Source organism: Somniosus microcephalus, chromosome 10, assembly GCF_052327205.1.
Source record: "Somniosus microcephalus isolate GS21.2 chromosome 10, FLI_Smic_1.0, whole genome shotgun sequence".
Taxonomy (NCBI): Eukaryota; Metazoa; Chordata; class Chondrichthyes; order Squaliformes; family Somniosidae; genus Somniosus; species Somniosus microcephalus.
The window spans coordinates 148,728,726-148,752,915 of record NC_140996.1 but is presented as its reverse complement, the minus strand read 5'-3'; the positions used below and the strand labels follow the sequence as shown (position 1 = coordinate 148,752,915).

Below are 24,190 nucleotides of genomic sequence, written 5' to 3'. Positions count from 1 at the left end.
CATGATCTTATTGAATGGCTGAGCAGGCTCGGGGGGCCATATGGCCTACCCCTGCTCCTATTTCTTATGTTCTTAATCAAGGAAGTGGTAGGAAAGCTACAATTATTCTCAGTGGCCCTAGATTAGGGAGGGGAAAACCAACCAGAATTTCCACCCATGGTCGTTATCCAGCAGTGTCTGCTAGAAGTCTGCATATATGGATGTTAGATAAGGACAAGAATGGTCTTGGCTATGATGCCCTCCACAGTTGAAAAGCCCATCAATACTCTCACAGGTATGGTAATGACTTCAGTCATGCACTATGGTTGACTCTTCATGCCCTCTGAAGTGCCCTAGCAAATCATTCAGTTGTAAGCAACAGGTATAAAATGCAAAAATAAGAGGGGGAAGAGAAAATCAGAGACACCTAGCGAAAACAAACCAGGTATTGCATCAGGGCACGACTTGGGAAATCTCAGCCTTGTGGTCCCTATAAAGTTCTCCTCACTAACATCTGGAGGACTGTTGTCCAAATTAGGGGATCAGTCCAACAGACTAGTCAAGCAATAGCCTGACACAGACTGGAGTCACACATAGGGCAGACATAGTGAGGTGGCAGGCTCCCTTCCCTGAAGGATAATAGTTGGCAAGTTGGGTTTTTACAACAATCCACTAGCTTTCATAGCCCTCGGTTCCTAGTCCAGTACGATAACTACTGCACTACTAGACCCATGTGAGCATTGGTATGTACTCAGAGAATCATATCTTTCAACCAACATCCCAGACTTCTCTATCCCCGGGTAAGTCATGTCCCACTTTCAGGATAGAGCCACAAGAGGTTGGGGCATAGTGGTATACAGTCAAGTGGAAGTGGCTTTGGCAGTCCTCAGCATAGACTCTATAAAATCTCATGGCTTCAGGTCAAACAAGGTCAAGGAAACCTCCTGCGAATTCCCATTTACCAGCCTCCTCAACTAATGAATCAGTACTCCTCCATACTGAACATCACTTAAAGGAAGCTCTGATGGGTGCAACGTCCCAGAATATACTTTGAGTGGGGACTTCAACATCCACCACCAAGAGTGGCTCGGTAATACCACCAATGACCAAGCTGGCCAGGTCTTGAAGGACATAGCTGCAGACTGAGCCTGGGTTAGTTAGTGAGAGAACCAGCACGACAAAGTAACTTACTTGACCTTGTCCTCATTAACCTACTTGTCTCAGACATATTTGTCCATGAGCATTAATAGGAGCGAACCACCGATAAAGTCCCGTCTCCACAATGAAAACATCTGCCATCATGTAATGTGGCACTACCACCGAGCTAAGAGGTGGTTAAGAACAGATCTAGCAGTGTAAAACTGGGCATCCATGAGGTACTATGAGCCAACAGCAACAGAACTGTATAACTCACAACCTGTAACCTCATGGCCTGGCACATCCTTCATTCCTCGATCACCATCAAAACCAGTAGCCCAACCCTGGTATAATGGAAAGTGTGGAAGATAATGCCAATAACAGGATCAAGTAAACCTTAGAATGCACAGAGCTGCCTACCTGTGAAACATCAAAAGCAGGCTAGTCAGAACTACACGGCACCATACCAACAGATCACAGCAAAGCTCTGTGGGCCCTACCACATCCCGTGAGATTGGTGGTGAACAATGAACACAAGGAGGCTCCATGAACATCCCCTCCTGATGGTGGAGCCCAGCACGTCGGTACAAGAGATGAGGCTGAAGTGCTTGCACATGCCTTCAGCCAAAACTGCCAGGTGAACAATCCTATTAGACCTCCTCCTGAGATCCCCATCATAGAGGCCAATATCCAGCCAATTTGGTTCACTTCACGATATACTGAGAAGCGGATAAGTGCACTGGACATGGTAACATGTTATGGGCCCTGACAACATTCTGGCTGTGGTATTGAAGACCTGCACACAAAAGTTAGCCACTCACCTAGCCAAGCTGTTTCAGTACAGCTGTGATACTGGCATCTAACAGACAATGTGGAAGATTGCTTAGATATGTCCTATCCACAAAAAACTGGACAAATCTAAACCAACCAGTTACTGCTCTTTCAGCCTTCTCACAATTCGTAAAGTGATGGAAGGAGTCATTAACAGTGCTGCCAAGTGACATCTGCTCACAAATACCCAGCTCACCATCTGATTTGGACATAAAATCCCTTTCTCAGTTTCACTGGATCAGTATCTTGGAATTCCCCACTGAACACCGTCCTGGGAGCACCATCATCACAAAGACCACAGTGGTTCAAAGAGAAGACCCACTGTACATTCTCAGGGCAACTAGGAATGGGCAATAAATGTGGCCGTGCCAGTGACGTCCACATCCCAAAAACAAATATTTTTTAAATATGATCATTTGAGCTAGGTACTGGAAAGCACCAGTGGCTGTGAAATCCCACCCCAATCAAGGCTCAATACTTTTGGAAAAGGATAAGAGCAAGACTGGCAAGAATAAAAACTTCAGACGGTGCTAAACTGCTCAGCACAGCCCCTAATCTGTGCTGTGGTGATTTCAGCTAAGGAAACAGTAGAGTTGCTCCAACTGTCGTCAGCATTTTTCAGGTGGGGGGGGGGGGCAAAGAAAGAGAGAGTCTGGCTACTGATCAATATCCAATGGCTTACGCTGGAAATACACACAAGAGAGGGGCTGGGCTCAGCTGTGCTGATCCCACATTTGAATAGACTGCTGGCGCTCAATGTCTAGTGAGGAAAAACAGCTAGGGCAAGGTATCGGAGAGCAGCTGCCTGATGAACTCTATCCCAAATTGAGATGCCAATTTCAAAAGGGAAGAAATAAAAGGAGAAGTTAGAGGTGGAATTGGAGGAGGAAACACTAACTTCTTGATAATTCTTGTATATACACATGTAAATTTGGCTGTCATTTTGAAGAATTAGCTTATTTTCAAAACAGAATGAATTATCTTTGATCTAAAACTTAATTTAATAGAAATGTCTTAACCATTAATGCAGGTTTCAGCCACTTCATCCCTGATACAGACAACTCATACCTGTCTGCTTATGTGATTAGGAACTCCCTGACTAGGATGACTGAGAATTCATACATTCTTACTGTTCTTAATAGGGTTTATATTTTAATTTATTTTAGACAGAGAACTGGAAGGTAATTTAAGTTAGATAACAGCAAAAAGCTAATGGTAATTGCAAAGTCTAAAATGAGTAAAAGTTGATCAATTTAAACCCTTTTATTGCAGGCTACTTTTGTGACAAACATCAGATGAACATCACTTGTCTTACCTCTCTACTCCTATCTGTTGCTTCAAAGTGAGGTTTCGGCTCTGGGGCATGGTAAGGTTTATTCCTTTCCTGCTGTCTGTGGTCATGTTGGAGGGACAGAAGGTAAGCTTGCTCCTGCTGCAACTGACGCTGCAATCTCTCAGCCTGTCGTTGTTCCTCCATCTCACGCCATTTGTACTCCTTTTAAGGAAATGGTACATAGAGAGTTAGTTATACTTTATAATTTACAGTACAGATTGTAGCATTAATATTACAAATTCCACAAGAATAGCACATAACAAAGTTTTCCTAGTGGCTGAAGCACCTCATACTTCAAAGACAGACACCTATGAATTCACAGCAATTGTGAATGTGTAGCTGGTTCACAGAAAATATTCAAAGTGTCAGCTAGAGTTGCAACCGCCAACCTTGTGATACCACATCGGTAATCAGCCGTGTAGCAGGAAATTCATATCAAATATCCAATAAACAATGGATGCAAATTTGCTGCTGAGAAGAAACTCAGGGAACACATCAGTAACTAAATACAGTGCCATACATGACACAAGCTAATGTTGTACAGTAGTGGAATTTTAAATCAGGGAGATCACATTCAATTTCAGATTACCCCATTTTGAATCAGATATGGGTTGTGTTTTTTTTTTTAAATAACTTGGCTTTTGAGTATCAAAAGTATAAGATATTGCAAGCATCAGTGCAAAACATATTACAATGTAAATCCATATTCACTTTTTTCACGGAAATAACTAAAATGCATGTACTTTAAACTAATTGAGAATCACATAGTAACATAATTTGGGTTTACTCCCATTTCTTTGTCTATTTTACAGACCCTTAACTTTGAAGAATTTGCATGGCATGTGGTTGAAAGAAGATACAATAAACAACGTCAATGAAGAACACAGTTATACTGTATCTAAATGAACCCATACAAACCTAAACTAAAGTACAGTATTGCTAGTTTGGGGAGAGCAGAGAAATGCGGTTTAAAATTTTGCTCACACATCACAATGATAAACCAGGTTTTCTGGGCGGGAGAGAAAGGTTGGTAATTAATTATATATTAATACTTTACATTTTTAATGATTTGAGTTTTTCTGTGGAAAGGATATTACTTAAAGCAGCACCATTCATTTAATTCAGAAAGTCCTTACATTTACAGTAAATAGCACAACAGCACTAAATAGATGACAAATCATTCTCTCACAATTCCGTGACAAATTTGTGCTGATGCCATTCTCTTATGTTGTCAGACTGCTATATTAACCTCAATGGACTGATCAGCTTGCTGTTAATACATGAACAATGCAGCTGCAGTGAACCAAGATAGCACAGAAGCTGCCAGCTACATCAATCACACAACAACCGAGTGAACAAGTTACCAGTAACATGGCCTGCTCTTGGAGCAACTGCTGCTGAAGAATTTCCAAATGACGTTGCTCCTCTTCAAGCTGACGTCTGATGTACTCCTGTTGCAAAATTACACAGTAATGCATGAGCAAAGTACCAGATTTAAACTAGAAATAATGTATTTACACCTCATCTGTGAGATTGCTTCCCCTGTCCCTGCATAAAAAACGTAAATCGAGGCTGAACTGAACTGATACCAGAGACACTACTAAACAAACCAGACAAAACGTTTGGTTTCCATTAGTCAAAAAGGTATATAATTGACTATTTTTTAATGCAAATTTAACATATTTGCATCTATTCCCCATCCCCCCAAACCAGCCAAAAAAATTCAAATGAGCTTACATGAACTGCCAGTCAAGAAACTACCATAAGAAACTGGTGTACAAAAACATTCCAATTCCATTGAAAGATGTTTCCCAAGTCATGCTGTTCCTCTACAATAAAAACAATTGATGTGTTGCAATACCCAGAAGCTCAGCCAATTTCACGAATGAGACACATAACAAGTATGATTAACTTAAGTAAGCAGTATCACTCTTATTGTGGCAATGCCTATGTTCTGTAACAATGCAAATAAAAACTAGCTGAATACAGTACATGATCAGGCCTACCATTTTAAACACATCAGCTTTCAGGTAGCAACTAACGATATGCCCACGCAGACAAAATAATGTTGACAGTACTCACATGTTTTAGCCACTATTTTAACATCTGGCATGCACTAATGACAAGAAAAGATGAACTGACAAATTGCTTATGAATCACGATTGACTACACTGTTTATATTTTGTTTTAAAACTATTACAAGTGCAAATTCTGGATCTTGATTCAGCAAATGCCTGGTATATAGGGATACCATACAGTATTCAATTTGTGCACTTTTAAACCAGCCTGGAAACAATGCTTCATTGAGTTTAAATGGCTGCAGACTTTAAGATATGATCATCAGCAAAAATTACCCAAATTCACCACAGAAATTTGAATTTGATCACATGCATTCATGGTGTTACAACCTCATCTCTCAAATGTTTGACCAATAAACTTCAAACTAAAAGTTTTGTGCTGCCAAATTAATTGTGTCGCGCTTTTGAATGTTCACAGTTGTGCCATTAGATGGAGGATTGCATGAGGTACATGCTTTGCTCCATCGCAACGGTCAAGGAAAGTGGCACGGTTTGTCTCACTTTGCTTGGATCACTCTTGCCAGCCAATCATGTAGTTGCATTGTTGGCAGTCTTGCAAAAGATTATGGACCCAAAAAACCTAATGAGACAGCAAAATGAGGGGGAAAAAATTTCAGAGCTCCAAAGTTAAAATTCTATTCAAAATCATAAATAATCCAATTCAAATACCACTATGAACAATTGCGTGGGCAACTTCTAGGCCCAATCTGAATGAATGAAGAGTGACAATAAAAATCACCTGCTCTCTCTCCACTCGCCTCTTTTCTTCTTCTGCCCTTCTTCTTTCCTCCTCTTCCTTCTTTCGACGCTCCAGTTCCTCCAATCTTCGCTTTTCTTCCTGCTCACGCCGCCTTTGTTCACGTTCCTGCTGTCTTCGTGCTTCTCGCTCCCTTCTCTGCTGCTGCTCATTTAAAGAAAATGCTCATTAGGGTCAGAATGTAACCGATTTGCTGCATTTACCCTAAATCAACTTTGCCACAAACGTTGGTTCTGAGGTTTTCCATCATTCAATTCCATAGGTACCATATTTGCATATACAAATAGACAAAAATAGTTTCAACGGAGCAAAATGACATTAGATTTACATTGGTTTAACAAAGTTTTGATAGATAGCTATTTTATTGTCAGTGAACCTACACAATTAACATTGCTGATTTTGTAGAAAAGAAAAGTACAAATAATTGGTGTCTTGATTATGGACATAGTCCACAGTAAATCTTGTAGCGGTTTCCTGAGTTTTTCAACAAGGGCATTAACCTTTGCAGAATTACCCATTGCCAGACATACAGCATCATCATAGCAGGACATCACAATCAAATTTATGACACACATCTATTGAAACAGCTGTCTTTATCAGTGTTAGACTGTAAAACTGTCTGCTACCTTGGCTTGCCAGCGACACCCACATCCCATGAATGAATAAATCCTGAACGCACTGGATACAGCAAAGGCTATGGGCCCAGCCAACATCCCGGCAGTTGTGCTGAAGCCTTGTGCTCCAGAACTAGCTGCTCCTTTAGCCAAGCTACAGCTACAACACTAGCATTAACCCAAAAATGTTGAAAACTGCCCAGGTATGTTCTGGCAACAAAAAGGGCAAATCCAATCTGGCCAACTACCGCCCCATCAGTCTACTCTCAATCATCAGCAAAGTGATGGAAGACGTTGTCGTCAAGCGGCACTCTCTCACCAATAACCTGCTCATCGATGTTCAGTTTGGGTTCTGCCAGGACCACTTGGCTCCAGATCTCATTACAGCCTTGGTCCAAATATGGACAAAAGAGCTGAATTCCAGAAGTGAGTCGGGAGTTACTGCCCTTGACACCAAGGCAGCATTTGACCAAGTGTGGCATCAAGGAGCCCTGGTAAAATTGAAGTCAATGGGAATCATGGGGAAAACTCACGACTGGCTGGAGTCATACCTAGCACAAAGGATGATGATTGCGGTTGTTGGGGGCCAATCATCTCAGCCCTACAGGAGCTCCTTAGGGCAGTGTCCTAGGCCCAACCATCTTCAGCTGCTTCATCAATGACCTTCCCGCCATCATAGGGTCAGAAGTGGGGATGTTTGCTGATGATTGTATAGTGTTCAGTTCCATTCACAACGCCTCAGAGAATGAAGTAGTCTGTGCCCACATGCAGCAAGACCTGGATGGCATTCAGGCTTGGGCTGATAAGTGGCAAGTAACATTCGCGCCACACAAGTGCCGGGCAATGACCATCTCCAAGAGAGCCTAACCATCTCCCCATGACATTCAATGGTGTTACCATTGTCGAATCCCCACCATCAACATACTGGGGGCCACCAGAAACTTAACTGGACCAGCCACAAAGACTGTGGCAACAAGAGCAGGTCAGAGGTTGGGTATTCTGCAGCAAGTGACTCACATCCTGACACCATCTACAAGCCACAAGTCAAGAGTGTGATGGAATATTCCCAACTTGCCTGGATGAGTGCAGCTCCAACAACACTCAAGAAACTCGACACCATCCAGGAAGTATTAGCCTGCTTGATTGGCACCCCATCCACCACCTTAAACATTCACTCCCTCCACCACCAGCACTACGTAGTTGCAGTGTGTACCATCTACAAGATGCACTAGAACAAATTGCCAAGGCTTTTTTGACAGCACCTCCCAAACCCGCGACCTCTACCACGTAGAAGGACAAGGGCAGTAGGAGCACGGGAATACCACCACCTCCAAGTTCCCCGCCAAGTCACACATAATCCTGACTCGGAAAAATATTGCCATTCCTTCATCGTCGTTGGATTAAAATCCTGGAACTCTCTATCTAACAGCACTGTGGAAATACCTTCACCACACAGACTGCAGTGGTTCAAGAAGGTGGCTCACCACCACCTTCTCAAGGGCAAAAAGGGATGGGCAATAAATGCTGGCCTTGCCAGCGATGCCCACATCTTGTGAATGAACAAATAAAAAAAAATCTTTACTTTAAAATCATGCACATGTATACAAAGAAATTAAGCCAAAAATGAATTCTGAACTCCACTTGCATTCACCTTGCATTTGACATTTACTCCACAGTATATCCACCAAATGTTATTGCCAATCAACAGCTCTCAAGACTCCAGGCAATGCTACTAATATTCCATTTGAATTAAAAAATAGTAATCGTAATTTTGAGCTCCATTACTTAAAAATGATTTTTTATTATCGAGAAACCAAAGTGATGGGTTAGTAAGATAGCAAAATACTGCGGATGCTGGAAATCCGAAATAACAACAGAAAAGGCTGGAAAAACTCAACAGGCCAGGGCAGCATCCGTGGAGAGAGAAACGGAGTTAACGTTTCAGGTCGAAGACCCTTCATCAGAATCTAACATGTAGCTGTCTTTTACACAACACGTTTCTGCATTTATTCCCAACTTAAATATGACTAGTGAAATTCTGATGTTGGTTAACTTTGCACTGGGAAGTAGGTGGAAAAATAAAGCACTGCACATCTATTAGTGTCTTCAGCAGAGTTAATGTACTTTCAGCTTTTTGCAGAGTCCACTTCTATCAGCTCAACTCCTTAGTGACTTCATTGTAAACCTCTTCTCTGCAGATTAATGGTGCACCAATTTTAAACCAAGTAGAGAAAAAATAAATTAAATTTGAATTTTTTTTCAATTTTTGAATGTATGTTTGCTACCACAAGGAGTAGTTGAAGCAATAAGCATAGATGCATTTAAGGGGTAAGCTAAATAAATACATGAGAGAAAAATGAATAGACGGTTATGCTGATAGGGTTAAATGAAGAGGAGTGGGAGGAGGCTCCAGTGGAGCATAAACACCAGCATGGACCAGTTGGGCCAAATGGCCTGTTTCTGTGCTGTACATTCAATGTAAAATACTTTTCTGTTCTGTACTTTTCTGTACACCTATTTTAAAGTAATTGCTATATCTGATACTTAAACATATTGATCAATTATAACATTGATTAATAATACATCTGATCTTTAATGCCTGGCCTGAAAACCTACTAAAAGCACATATGCACAACTAAAAATTAATTTACAAAGAAATTACATATGAAAGTCAAGGTAAACTTTTTTTTTTAATCTGAAAGCAGTGTAGTATAACTGGTAACAAGATCAATATACAGTTTTGTTGTGTAATACACTTTTTTTTAATTATTACTAGAAGTTACAAGATTAAATGCGCCTATTGCCACAGTGCACTTGACACAAATACAAAAATTAATACATCTTTAAGGTATTTCAATATCCAATATTTCCAACAAATCGTTCTCCATACTACATTGTTTAGATTTTTTTTTAATTCTTACCTCTTCAAGTCGTCGTCTTTGTTCCTTCTGTTGCTCGATGCGTTTTTGCCGTTCTGCTAGAAGCTGTCTTTTATACTCCTCCTGCTCTCGTAGCTGCTGTTCTTGAAGAAGTTGTTGCCTGCGCATAGCCTCAGAGCGCTCCTTGTTCTCCTGCTGCAATCTTAGGAAGTCACGACGAAGAGTCGATTCTCCAGGCACATTAACAATTGAGCTACAAAACAAGAGATTACATTTTTTCCACTTTTCCTTCACAAAGATGGTTGCGGGTTTAAGAACTTTACAAGAAAAAATTAGGTTGCAGATGGATTTAGATGCAATAGGGGAATGGGCCCCATGACTGGCAGATGTCTTTTAATATAGACAAGTGCTACACTATGCATTTGGGCAGGGGCAATTCCAAGCATGTAGACACCATGGAGGATTGCGCGTTCAAGGCAGCCGAGCAGGAGAAGAACCTGGGAGTTGCCATTCATGAGTTATTGATGTGAATAGGGCATTTGGATGCATAGCTAGGATAATTAAATATAAAACTAGAAATACAACCAATACCTTATATAAGGCCTTGGCCCAGCTACATCTAAAATACTGCGTCCAGTTTCAGTCCCTCATGTTGGGGAATTTTAGACCTTGAGAAAAAGGTCCACAGCAGGACCAGTCGATTGATACCTAGTTTATGGGCTCTTGGATATCAGAACAGGCTTGGAATGTTGGGACATTTAATCTTGAAAAAGTGTAGACTTTGAGAGGATACTATTTAAAATGGTGATAGAATTGGATAAGTTAATTGAGCTGGGTAAGCAGGGTAGCAGCAGGAGACATCAGCACAATTTACAAAACCATAGGATTAGGTCTCTTGAAGTTTGCTTGATTACCTGCAGTGGTTGGAAAGCAATTTCCCCAGAGTTTTCCTAAATTGGACTACGGCATTTTTCTCTATTTTTTGCCTCACCCAGAAGATTGCATGGCTGTAGACGGGAGAGTGGGATGAGATGGGTTTAATGGTGTGTGCAGATCCCACTATGTGGAATGGGACAGTCTTGATTGGCCAGGTGGCCTTTTCTTATAATTTCTTATATGTTCATAAATAATTAAGAACTCTGATCTCAATACAGATTTAATGCAGAAGAACTTTATGAACCAATTGTTTGTATGATAAACCACAAGTTTTGAATTTTACGATTTCACTTCAATACTAGTACAAAACAAGCATATTATTTAGATTTCTTATAAACCACTTTATACATCAAAGACTTCCTACAATTTCCTCAAAGCTTGCATGAACTTTCTTTTGTAACAATTGGTTAGTTACACTTGCCCCTCTTGTGGACACAGGTCAGATTGGCTTGTGATGAGGTGCTTGATTACATAGAATTTACAGCATGGAAACAGGCCATTTGGCCCAACTCGACTGCGCTGGTGTTTACACTCCACGTGACCCTCCTTCCACCCTACTTCATCTAACCCCATCAGCATATCCTTCTATTCCTTTCTCCCTCATATTTGTATCTAGCTTCCCTTTAAATGCAACAATGCTAGCCGCCTAAACTACTCCATAAGGTAGCAAGTTCCACATTTTGACCACTCTCTGGGTTTCTTTTCATTCATTTATGGGATGTGGGCGTCATTGGCAAGGCCAGCATTTATTGCCCATCCCTAATTGCCCTCAAGAAGGTGGTGAGCTTCGAGTGTTGTTGGAGATGCACTCATCCAGGCAAATGGAGAGTATTCCATCACACTCCTTACTTGTGAGCCACCTTCTTGAACCGCTGCAGTCTGTGTGGTGAAGGTACTCCCACAGTGCTGTTAGGTAGGGAGTTCCAGGATTTTGACCCAGCGACGATGAAGGATCGGCGATATACTTCCAAGTCAGGATGCTGTGTGATTTGGAGGGGAACTTGGAGGTGGTGGTGTTACCATGCACCTGCTGCCCTTGTCCTTCTAGGTGGAAGAGGTCGCTGGTTTGGGAGGTGCTGCCGAAGAAGTCTTGGCGAATTGCTGCAGTGCATCTTGTAGATGGTACACACTGCAGCCACAGTACGGTGGAGGAAGTGAATGTTGAAGATGGTGGATGGGGTGCCAATCAAGCGGGCTGTTTTGTCCTGAATGGTGTCGAGCTTCGAGTGTTGTTGGAGATGCACTCATCCAGGCAAATGGAGAGTATTCCATCACACTCCTTACTTGTGACTTGTGGAAAGACTTTGGGGAGTCAGGAGGCGAGACACTCGCTGCAGAATACCTAGCCTCTGACCTGCTCTTGTTGGCTCAGTATTTATGTGGCTGGTCCAGCTAAGTTTCTGGTCAATGGTGACCCACAGGATATTGATGGTGGGGGGATTCGGCAATGGTAATGCCATTGAATGTCAAGGGGCAGTGGTTAGACTCTCGCATGTTGGAGATAGTCATTGCCTAGCACTTGTGTGGTGCAAATGTTACCCGACACTTATCAGCCCAAGCCTGAACGTCATCCAGATCTTGTTGCATGCTGTGGCTCAGTGGGTAGCACACTCGTCTGAGTCAGAAGGTTGTGGGTTCAAGTCCCAATCCAGGGACTTGAGCACAAAGCTAGGTTGACACTCCAGTGCAGTGCTGAGGGAGTGCTGCACTGTCAGAGGTGCCGTCTTTCAGATGAGATGTTAAACCTAGGCCCCGTCTGCTCTCACAGGTGGACGCAAAAGATTCCATGGCACTATTTCGAAGAACAGCAGGGGAGTTATCCCTGGTGTCCTGGCCAATATTTATCCCTCAATCAACAGACCAAAAACAGATTATCTGGTCATTATCACATTGCTGTTTATGGCAGCTTGCTGTGCGCAAATTGGCTGCCACGTTTCCCACATTACAACAGTGACAACACTCCAAAAAAGTACTTAATTGGCTGTAAAGCGCTTTGAGACACCCGGTGGTCATGAAAGGCACTATATAAATGTAAGTCTTTCTTTTTCATGCGGGCATGGACTGCTTCATTATCTGAGGAGTTGTGAATGGCACTGAACACTGTGCAGTCATCAGCGAACATCCCCATTTCTGACCTTATGTTGGAGGGAAGGTCATTGATGAAGCAGCTGAAGATGGTTGGGCCTAGGACACTGCCCTGAGGAGCTCCTGGAGCGATGTTCTGGGGCTGTGATGATTGACCTTCAACCACCACAACCATCTTCCTTTGTGCTAGGTATGACTCCAGCCAGTGGAGAGTTTTCCCCGATTCCCAATGACTTCAGTTTTACTAGGGCTCCTTGATGCCACACTCAGTCAAATGCTGCCTTGATGTCAAGGGCAGTCATTCTCACCTCACCTCTAGAATTCTCTGGACAAAGGAGCTGGTGTACACCTGGTGCTGCTCCTGGTATGCTCTTCTACACTCCTTATTGAACCAGGGTTGGTCCCCTGGTAATGGTAGAGTGATGGATATGCCAGGCCATGAGGTTACAGATTGTGGTGGAATACAGTGCCTCATAGATGCCCAGTTTTGAGCTGCTAGATCTGTTCTGAATCTATCCCATTTAGCACTGTGGTAGTGCCACACAACACATTGGAGGGTGTCCTCAGTGTGAAGACGGGACTTCGTCTCCACAATGACTGTGTAGTGGCCACTGCTACCAATATTATCATGGACAGATGCATCTGCTACAGGTAGATTGGTTAGGAAGAGGTCAAGCAGGTTTTTCCCTCGTGTTGGTTCTCTCACCACCTGTCGCAGGCCCAGACTGACAGCTATGTCCTTCAGGACTCGGCCACCTCGGTCAGTATTGAAGACATTGAAGTCCCCCATCCAGAGTACATTCTGTGCCCTTCCAAGTGGTGTTCAACATGGAGGAGTACTGGTTCATCAGCTGAGAGAGGGCAGTAGGTGGTAATCAGCAGGTGGTTTCCTTGCCCATGCTTGACCTGAAGCCATGAGACTTCATGGGGTCCGGAGTCAATGTTGAGGGCTCTCGGGGCCACTTCTTCCCGACTGTATACCACTGTGCCGCCACCCCTGGTGGGTCTGTCCTGCCAGTGGGACAGGACATACCCAGGGATGGTGATGGAGGAGTTTGACACATTGGCTGAAAGGTATGATTCTGTGAGTATGACTGTGTCAGGCTGTTGCTTGACTAATCTGTGGGACAGCTCTCCCAATTTTGGCACAAGTCCCCAGATGTTGGTGAGGAAGACTTTGCAGGGTTGACTGGGCTGGGTTTGCCGTTGCTGTATCCGTAGCCGGTGCGGAGTCGATGCCGGGTGGTCTGTCCAGTTTCATTCTTATTGTTTTTCATCACGTGGCTTGCTAGGCCATTTCAGAGGGCAGTTAAGAGTCAACCACATTGCTATGGGTCTGGAGTCACATATAGGCCAGACCAGGCAAGGATGGCAGATTCCTTTCCCTAAAGGACATTAGTGAACCAGATGGATTTTTATGACAATCCGACAGTTTCATGGTTACCATTACTGATACTAGCTTTTTTATTCCAGATTTATTTAATTAACTGAATTTAAATTCCCCAGCTGCCGTGGTGGGATTTGAACTCACGTCTCTGGATCATTAGTCCAGGCCTCTGGATTACTAGCCCAGTGACATTACCACTATGCTACCGTCCCCCCATAAAGAAGTTTCTCCTGAATTCCTTATTGGATTTATAAATGACAATGTTATATTTATAACCTCTAGTTATAACCTCTCAGTTCTGGTATCATACTTGCATATCTTTATATTACTTTACCTTATCACAAACCTGATCTTTCATAGAAATCATGGTAAATAACTTCATTTTCCAATTTCCCTTTTCCATGCTGAAAAACATTGGGCACATCACAGACTTGCCACTGGTCAATGTTTCAGCTACATTTAAGCATAAGTTGTTTCCAACAGCATGTAATTATTGCTGTCACTATTGGAACCGGACAGAGCGGAGGCCAGTCCTAACTTGTATACATTTACATGAAATACATGAACATACTTCAATGCAAATTTATGCTCCACATGACCCTCCTCCCAGACAGTTGAGGGCGAATTTGTATCACTAATGGAAGCTGGTCACAGAATGGTCCCTGACCTCTTCTGACAGCCCAATACTCAATTCACGCTGACTGTTTCTGGCATACCCCGCAGGCTGACGTGCAATCTCTTCAAGTTGACCAGCTGGTGCAGCGTTGACCCAAACAAAACCGGAAATTCAAAAATATAATCAGTAGTAGCCAGGTTCAGTTTCAAAGTACATCCGATGACAAGTACAAGGACTGAGCGAACTAAGAAAATGGACCCACACAAACATGCTGACAGTAGGCCAAGAAGTGCTAGATTTTCCACAATCACTTCTGATTGGTAAGTGAAGTATTATGCATACACCTCATGGAAGACAGTCCCCAACTATAAAATATATATTTTCCACAATAATTATTTGCCATTATTTTGTTGAAGATACTGATCGACTGTTACATGTGTGATACAGGAAATCAATGTATATCAATGATAAAGTTCTCTCTTCATCGTTCTCTGAAATGAATAGCTTGTTTTTGTCAGTTCATTGAAATATGAGGCTGTGTGCGCACTTGGCCCTTTCTCGGGACTTAACTACTCTTTGTACCCACAGAAAGTCAAGCTAATTTACTGTTCTCGCATATCTGTATGATATTCACACCAAGTCACAATTAGCATTCGGTTTTTCACTCCCTGGTCCCTATTGTATTCTAAACCTTCCTCAATTGCATGATAAAGTCCATTGCTGTGGAGGAGAAACTACTATGAAGATATAATTTTTCAGCTAAATCTTCTCAGCTTCCACATTATATTTGGAATGACTGAGCAAGGTTAGATACAGGTTATAATGTTTAAAAGTACTAGCATTAGGCTGTTCACAAATTCTCACATAAGTTCCTGCTCCCTGCCACCAGAGGGAGATACAGAATAGAGAACAAAAAGAAAAAGATTTGCATTTATTTATAGTGTCTTTCACAACCACCGGACGTCCCAAAGCACTTTACAGCCAATGAATTACTTTTTGAAGAGTAGTCACTGTTGTAATGTAGGAAACGCGGCAGCCAATTTTCACACAGCAAGATCCCACCAACAACAATGTGATAATGACCAGATAATTTTTTATTTTTTTTATTTTTTTTAAAGTGATGTTGATTGAGGGATAAAAATTGGTCAGGACACCGGGGATAACTCCCTTGCTCGACTTCGAAATAGTGCCATAGGATCTTTTACGTCCACCTGAGAGAGCAGACGGGCCTCGGTTTAACGTTTCATCTGAAAGAAAAACAGGCACACTTTCCATAGGGGAGGAAGAGAGAGAGAGAGGAGAAATAAAAAGAAAATGGGGGAGGGAAGGAAAGAGAGAGAGAGAAGATAAGTAACATTGTGCACCCACCTAATAGAAAGCTCACAAATGTTGACATGAACCTGTGAAAATGTTACCTACCCACTCTCTCAGCCAAGGAACAGTGCATTTCTGGAAGAACTTTCTTTTAACATGGGAGGAAATACAATGAAAAGTAGAAACTAGATGGAAGGGAGTAACAAAAGATTACAAAAGAGAAAATTGAGAAAAAACGCAGAATTCGCAAGAGAAATGCAAAAGCCAAAATGTTGGTTCATATGGGGCTTTCTTGAGATTTTCTGGTATTTGTCCAAAAAAAACTCACCATTTCTAGTCTTGCAAAAATCCAGTTAGTACAGTGTAATTTTAAAGAATGAAACACTGTTACCTTGGTTCTCCTTCTTGCTCAGGCAACTCCTCCTCCTCTTCTTCACTCCCACTGTATTCATATTCAGTTTCATCTAAATTAAATTAAACATTATGCTTTACAGCCATCATGCCAGTCTTGAATAGGTCACTTGCCTTTTTTGCTGGGGGGACGGAAGGAGATGCGCGTGTTGATTACAGGGCAAGGGAGGAAGAGAGGCCTCACTTTCTTAACTTAATATCATAGAATTATACAGCACAGAAGGAAACCATTGGGCCCATCATGCCTGCACCAGCACTTTGAAAGAGCCAGCCTACCAGTCCCACTCCCCCACTCTTGCCCCATAGCCATGCAAAATTTTCCTTTTCAAGTATATATCCAATTCCCTTTTGAAAGTTATTAAATCTGCTTCAGACAGTGCATTCCAGATCATCATAACTCACTGCATAAAAAAAATTATCCTTGTATCCCCTCTACTTCTTTTGCCAATCATCTTAAATCTGTATCTTTTGGTTGCTGACCCTCCTGCCAGTGGAAACAGCTTCTCCCTGTTGACTCGAACAAAACTCATCATTTTGAATGCTCTATTTGGTCTCCCCTTGACCTTCTCTGCTCTAAGGAGAACAATCCCAGCTTCTCTAGTCTCCCCACATAACTAAAGTCCCTTGTCCCTGGTGTCATGCTGGTGAATCTTCTCTGCACCCTCGCAAAGGCCCTGACATTGTTCCTAAAGTGTGGTGCCCAGAACTGGACACAACACTCAAGCTGAGGCCTAACCAATAACTTATAATGGTTCAGCATCATGTACTCTATTTATAAAGCCATGGATCCTGTATGTTTTTTTAACAGCTGTAATTATCTTGTCCTGCCACCTTCAAAGTTTTGCGTGTATGAAACCCTGAGTCTCTGTTTCTGCAAACACTTTCAAATTGTACCATTTAGCTTATATTGCCTCTCCTCATTCTTCCTCCCAAAATCCATTGAATGGTGGCAAACTGCACAGATATGAAGCACTGCTGCATAAGGTTCCTCCCTGGGGTCAATTCTCTAACTAGAAGGGTGCCACCAGATATACCAGCCAAGATATAGACCGACATTACCTTAGTTGTAAGGGAATGAGCTACATTATCTTCAGGCATGGACTATTGTGAAAGGTCACTTTATAGAGAAAACAACAGAGTCTTTTCAATGCAGAAGGGCCATTTAAGGAGCATTTTGATAAAAAGGAAAAACTGATCACTCCATAGGTGAAAGGAACCTGCCAAAAGGCAATGAGAGTAATGCTGGTTTAGATTCCACTACTGCATGTTTGACTATAATGAGATGATAAAAAATATATTAAATTGATGGTTTGTAAACCCTTGTGTACTGAGGTATGATGACTGTCTTCACATTTCTCAGTGCTCCCATTTTGTGGAGATATAGTTTCAAAATGCATGTGCATATGTATGAATGTGTAGGTTAAAATGTTTACCCTTGTCAAACAGGAGTAATGTTCTAATGCATAAAGTTATTTTATATTTGTTAACACAAGAAGCCTACCATCAATATTAAGTCATTGTTTTTTGTAATTACATCAACATTGCACCGCCTACCTTTTTCACCTCGCTTCTTCCTTGTTCTGTCAATATGATCTTTCAGCTGAATTCGAACTTGCCGTTCATTTGGTTGGTCACGGATAAATGGATGTTTTAACAGGTGTTCGGTTGCAGGCCGTTGCATGTAATTCTTCACCAAACAGCTCTCTATAAAGCTAAAAAATTTCTTTGACCTGAAAATATGTAGAAAAAAAAGTTTTACTTAAACGGCTAATGATCTGGAATTTAATTTGAGACAAGATCAGTTTTTGTACACTTGGAATTCTTGTTGTGGCTCTAATTTATATACTCGTCAGCAGAGCTGATTTTTTTCAGAGTTCTAAAGTTCTGACATTTAGTTTCAACTCAAAAATGACTTCGTATCTGCACACAGCAAGTATTTACTTTGAACGCCATTTGCAAAGAAGCCTTCACTCAGATAAAATTCAGTATTTTGTATCTGCACAAGACCACAAAATGTCATTTACATTTTTCAGGTACAAACGCACAGCACAAATGGTTTCTCTGACACTTGCAGCACAAGGATTTAATGGCAGCCGACACATTTAACTATCCCACAGCTCTATATAGGCAAGTGTCATCATACTGTTGATGAAATCTGAGGTCCAGAAAATTGATTTGAATATTACATAGGCCTTTGGAGCTCGCGAGTAATCCCAACACTGCATAGCATTAGCAAAGATTAACAGATACCTACTGCCCCTGTGCTACAAATTTAATTGGAAAAACAATTTTTTTTTTTTTTTATAAAGTGTAAGCAATATAATTGACACAGATGTATATAAATCAAAATAATTGTTTAGAATATTTATAAATCTTTAGTAGCCCTCAGAACAAGTCTCAAGAAGTCTGAGTCTCTATAGAGAAAAAGTCAAGTGTGCTGAGGTGGTCAAGTGGTTAAAGCGATGAGTTGCTAATCCATTGTGCCAAGAAGGCAAGGGTGCGAATCCTAGCCTTGTCAGAGGGTATTTGCCGATAACAACGTTTTGGGAAGTGAGCTGCAGGAAAGCCTGCTAGTTTACAGAAGCACCTTGTATTTTCTTCAAGTAAATGTAGCCCATCTCAATTGATCTAGTAAATAATAGAACTCCCTATGATACAGTTTATTTGGACTTCCTGAAAGCCTTTGACATGGGCCAATAACATTGGGCCTGAAATTACAGTGGTTTCCGCAGCGTAAACTGTCGGAAGCCTTCTGAAAGGCCCCGCAAGTTCCGGGTTTCCTCATGCGCTGCGCATGCACGAAAACCTGGAACTTGAGATCTCAAGTTTTGCATTGACAAATCGTTCGCATCCGCTGCAAAAACACTTTCGCTGGCGCGGAGTTGGGCTACTTGCCCAACGAATGCCCACGAAACCCTTACGCCTGGTAATAGCAGGCGTAAGGCCTTCTTTTACCAGCGTTAGGATTAAAATAAATGTTAAAATAAAAAAAATTTAATGATTAAAACATACACATACATTTAAAATTAGTTTAGGTACATTCTAACCCGTTTAAATTTATTTCAAAATTAAATTTTTAAATGCTTAATTAAAGGGTCTTTTAATTAATTTTGAACTTGGGAGCATTTATTTTTATTTAAATGGTGTGAATTTTTATTTGGGGATTCCCAATATGCTTATGGGGATCCCGTACGTAAATGGAATCCCAATAAGCATTATAGGAATCCCCCTTTTTGATTGGTTGACCAGGCCCACGTGATTCCAGGGACGCTTGTGAACCGCATGCACCCCTGGGATCCGTGGGCCTTTACGCAGGCGTATGCCTACACACCCGAGAAAGGAACTCTCCGTAGCTATGGAGCCAGGAGGTAGGTACGGAAATATTTTGCGGGTCGGAGGCGTACTCAGGAGGTACACCTCCAACCGCAAATTCAGGGCCATTAAAATCCATGGGAAACCAATTAACGCAGGATTGAGGTGCAGCATCTGAATGGAGTGAGTTGGGGGAATTGAAGGTGCTGATTGGATTACTGCAGAGGTAGCTGTTGGTTCTTACCTACATAAATGACCTGGACATAGAAACTAATTGCCAGCTGGTCAAATCTGCAGGCAACAAGTAGAGAAAGCAGTAGGGACAGAGGATGCACTTTTCAGGATTTAGATTGAATTATATATTTATGGGTAGAGAAAGGGAAAATTAAATTTAATATTGACAAATCATGCAGACTGTGAAAAAGAATGAGCAACACAGGCTTTAAATGAAATGAGTAGAAATAGCACAGATTACCCCATATTTAGAGCACGGTGTGCAATTATGGCCATTACATTTCAAAAGAAACATATATAGATTTTAGAAGATGCAGAAACGAAAAAATAGAATGATCCCAAATGTAAAAGGGACCAACTATTATCCTTAAATTCTCTTAAAAGGGAATTGGATAATAAAGAGAATACTGAAGATCATAGGAATGAGCAAAAGGCTAAAATGAAATTAGGTGCCATGTTGATAAAAACACGAGCACATAATTGATACGGCCAAATGGACTGTTTCCGCAACATTCTATGAAAGCTTAGAGTAGTACAAAAGCAAAATACTATGGATGGTGGAAATCTTTAATAAAAATAGAAAATGCTGGAAATACTCAGCAGGTCAGGCGGCATCTGTGACGAGAGAAACAAAGTTAACGTTTTAGGTCAATGACCTTTCATCAGAACTGGAAAAATTTAGAGATGCAACATGTTTATAAGCAAGTACAGAGGCTGGCAAAGAGGGGAGGGAAGGAAAGAACAAAAGGGAAGGTCTGTGATAGGGTGGGAGGCAGGAGTGATTAAATGACAAAAGGAATGATGGTGCAAGGCAAAAGGGGATGGTAATGTGGCAAGTAAAGAAACAAAAGATGGGTCTGGAGGAGGTGTAAACGGGAATAGCAGAATCATTACCAACAGCTGCTGTCCAAAAAAATGGTGGCAGTGGTCATAATCTGAAATTGTTGAACTCAATGTTGAGTCTGGAAGGCTGTAAAGTGCCGAACTGAAAGATGAGATGCTGTTCCTCGAACTTATGTTGAGCTTCAATGGAACAGTGTAGGAGGCCAAGCACAGAGAGGTCAGAGTGAGAGTGAGAGTGGGGCAGAGAATTAAAATCACAAGCAACTACAACTATTCCAGTACAGCTACAACATTGGAATCTACCCGACAAAGTGGAAAATTGCCCAGGTATGCCCTGTCCACAAAAAGGACAAATCCAATCCAGCCAATTACCACCCCAACAGCCTACTCTCAATCATCAGCAAAGTGATGGAAGGTGTTGTCGACGGTGCTATCAAGCGGCGCTGCCTCATCAATAACCTGCTCACTGATGCTCAGTTTGGGTTCTGCCAGGACCACTCGGCTCCAGACCTCATTACAGCCTTGGTCCAAAACATGGACAAAAGAGCTGAATTCCAAAGGTGAGGCAATAGTCACTGCCCTTGACATCAAGGCAGCATTTGACCGAGTGTGGCATCAAGAAGCCCTAGTAAAACTGAAGTAAATGGGAATCAGGGGGGAAACTCGCCACTGGCTGGGGTCATACCTAGTACAAAGCAAGATGGTTGTTGTTACTGGAGGTTAACCTTCTCGGCCCTACGACATCGCTGCAGGAGCTCCTCAGGGCAGTGCCCTAGGCCCAACCATCATCAGCTGCTTCATCATTGACCTTCCCGCTATCATAAGTCAGAAGTGAAGATGCTCGCTGATGATTGCATAGTGTTCAGTTCCATTCACAAATCCTCAGATAATGAAGCAGTCCATGCTCGCATGCAACAAGACCTGGACAACATTTAGGATTGGGTTGAAAAGTGCTAAATCACATTCGCGCCCCACAAGTGCCAGGCAATGACTATCTCCAACAAGAGAGAGAGAGTCTAACCATCTCCCCTTGACATTCAATGGCATTATCATTGTTGAATCCCCCACCATCAACATCCTGGTGGTCACCAGTGACCAGAAACTTAATTCGACCAGCGACATAAAAACTGTAGCTACAAGAGCAGGTATTCTGTGGCAAGTGACTCACATCCTGACTCCCCAAAGCCTTTCCACCATCTACAAGGCACAAGTCAGGAGTGTGATGGAATACTCTCCACTTGCCTGGTTGAGTCCAGCTCCAACACTCAAGAAGCACGACACCATCCAGAACAAGGCAATCCACTTGATTGGCACCCCATCCACCACCTTAAACATTCACTCCCTCCACCACTGGCGCACCGTGGCTACAGTGTGTACCATCTACAATATGCACTCCAGCAACTCGCCAAGGCTTCTTCAAGCTTCACCAAGACAGCACCTCCCAAACCCATGGCCTCTACCACCTAGAAGGACAAGGGCAGCAGGCGCATGCAAACACCACTGCATCCAAGTTACCCTCCAAGTCACACACCATTGGAGATATATCGCCGTTCCTTCATCGTCACTAGGTCAAAATCCTGGCACTCCCTCCCTAACAGCACTGTGGGAGGACCTTCACCTCACAGACTGCAGCAGTTCAAAAAGGTGGCTCACCACCACCTTCTCAAGGGCAATTAGGGATGGGCAATAAATGCTGGCCTTGTCAGCGATGCCCACATCCTGTGAATGAATAATAAAATTTAATTCTCATTTACATCTCCTCCAGACCCATTTTTGTTTCTTTACTTGTCCCATTACCATCCCATTTTGCCTTGCGCCATCATACCTCGTCATTTAATCACTCCTGCCTTCTACCCAATCACACCTTCCCTTTTGTTCTTTCCTCTCCTCTCCTCCCCCCCTTTCCCTGCCACAGTGTTTGCTTAAAACCCGTTACATCTCTAACTTTTTCCAGTTGAACCTGAAATGTTAAGTTTGTTTCTCTCTCCACAGATGCTGCCTGACCTGCCGAGTATTTCCAGCATTTTCTGTTTTTATTAAAGATTAGAGATGCTTCATATCTACAGTTTGGAGAAAAGGTTAAAGGGGACTTCCTTGATGTATACAGAACATTAAATGGCATGGATATGGTGAAACTAGATTACTTCCAAAGTCAGCAAGACATGAGGATGTAAATTTAAAAGATATTCTATTACAACAAAATTCTCTACGCAAAGTATAATAAACATTTGGAACTATCTGCCCCTTAATGTAACAGGGTCAAAGACATTAGAATAGTTCAAAATGCAGTTGAATGCGAGGTTAGGTGATGTAGAATACTAGAAGGATGAGCTTGAACAGCTGAATAGCCTTTTCCGATTCTTGACTTTTTTCTTGTATTCTTGAAACAGGCCAGTTCTGCCACCGAGTGGAATGCATCATATTCCAAATTAATCCCGGTCTGGCTTGAAAAGCCCATTAAAAAAAAATTGAATTGCATGACCAGTCTGAAGACTCAAAGTGAGTGGAGATGGATCCAAAACCGCACGGTCATCAAGGGAAACATTCCAGTGATGCTGCTACCAAAGTTTCATAATTTGAAGTCAAACAAAAAGACAAGAGAACTTGCACTATTTAAAAGCAACATCTACAACTCTGCAGCAAATTATAATCGTAATTAGTTCAAGTTTCAATCCTCATCATTGTATAAAAGAAGCAGGAATGTCATCCAGTTGTTTTGATGACATTTATATTCAGTTATTTACCAATTAAAGCAATAATCAATGAGGAAATGTGTTTTCTTATTTCTTTCCAACAGTAATAAACCAGAACCAGGGGATATTGAATGTATCCCAATATACAGGCACAGGGGTAATCAACATTTCTGCCAATGAATGGGGGTGAAAAAAATTGATTTGGTCAGGGCTTTTAAAGAGTGTGAAAGTTAGGCATGATGAATCAGCGTATAAAACTCCCAAAAGGAGCAATGCCCTAGTAATTTTTTTCTGGGCTGTGTGACAAGCCTATCCAAAGGCGTACAGGAGAAACAACGAAGAATATGCCATCTTTCCTCATTCTTTATACTGTACTATGCCTAATTCTCACAACACAGAGCATGTCTCCAAGAGGGAGGGCCAGCCTGTTCATACTCCAAAGCAGAAGGAAAGGTCTGTCAAACTGCACATCCTTAGCCTTCAACTTCTAGAAATGTTTTACAAATATCTTGCAAGTCCAACCATTTGAAGTCTCCCTTGTACCAACTACTTGATTAACAATGGCATCAACAACCAGTTCAGAACATTCTTTCGGGGGTAGTAGGGTGAAAGCAATAATATTCACTCCTTATAGCATGCCCTCTGCAGTCTAAAAATTTAATAAATCCACTTCTAACATGGGTGCAGCCTCACATGTCCAGTAAGAGAATGTCTCGGACACCTGGGAAAGCTTCTTGAATTGGAAAATAAA

The 24,190-nt window shown here is 42.0% G+C and overlaps 1 protein-coding gene across 1 annotated transcript in view; it reads right to left on the bottom strand.

Annotated features, from left to right (window-relative positions):
* LOC147111749 (mitogen-activated protein kinase kinase kinase kinase 4-like) overlaps nt 1-24,190 on the bottom strand; it is a 536,567-nt gene that overhangs the window by 207,688 nt on the left and 304,689 nt on the right. The window contains 6 exon segments of the mRNA XM_085998951.1: nt 3,263-3,442; nt 4,645-4,731; nt 6,098-6,259; nt 9,651-9,861; nt 16,338-16,410; nt 17,912-18,087. Coding sequence (XP_085855077.1) covers nt 3,263-3,442; nt 4,645-4,731; nt 6,098-6,259; nt 9,651-9,861; nt 16,338-16,410; nt 17,912-18,087 — 889 coding nt within the window.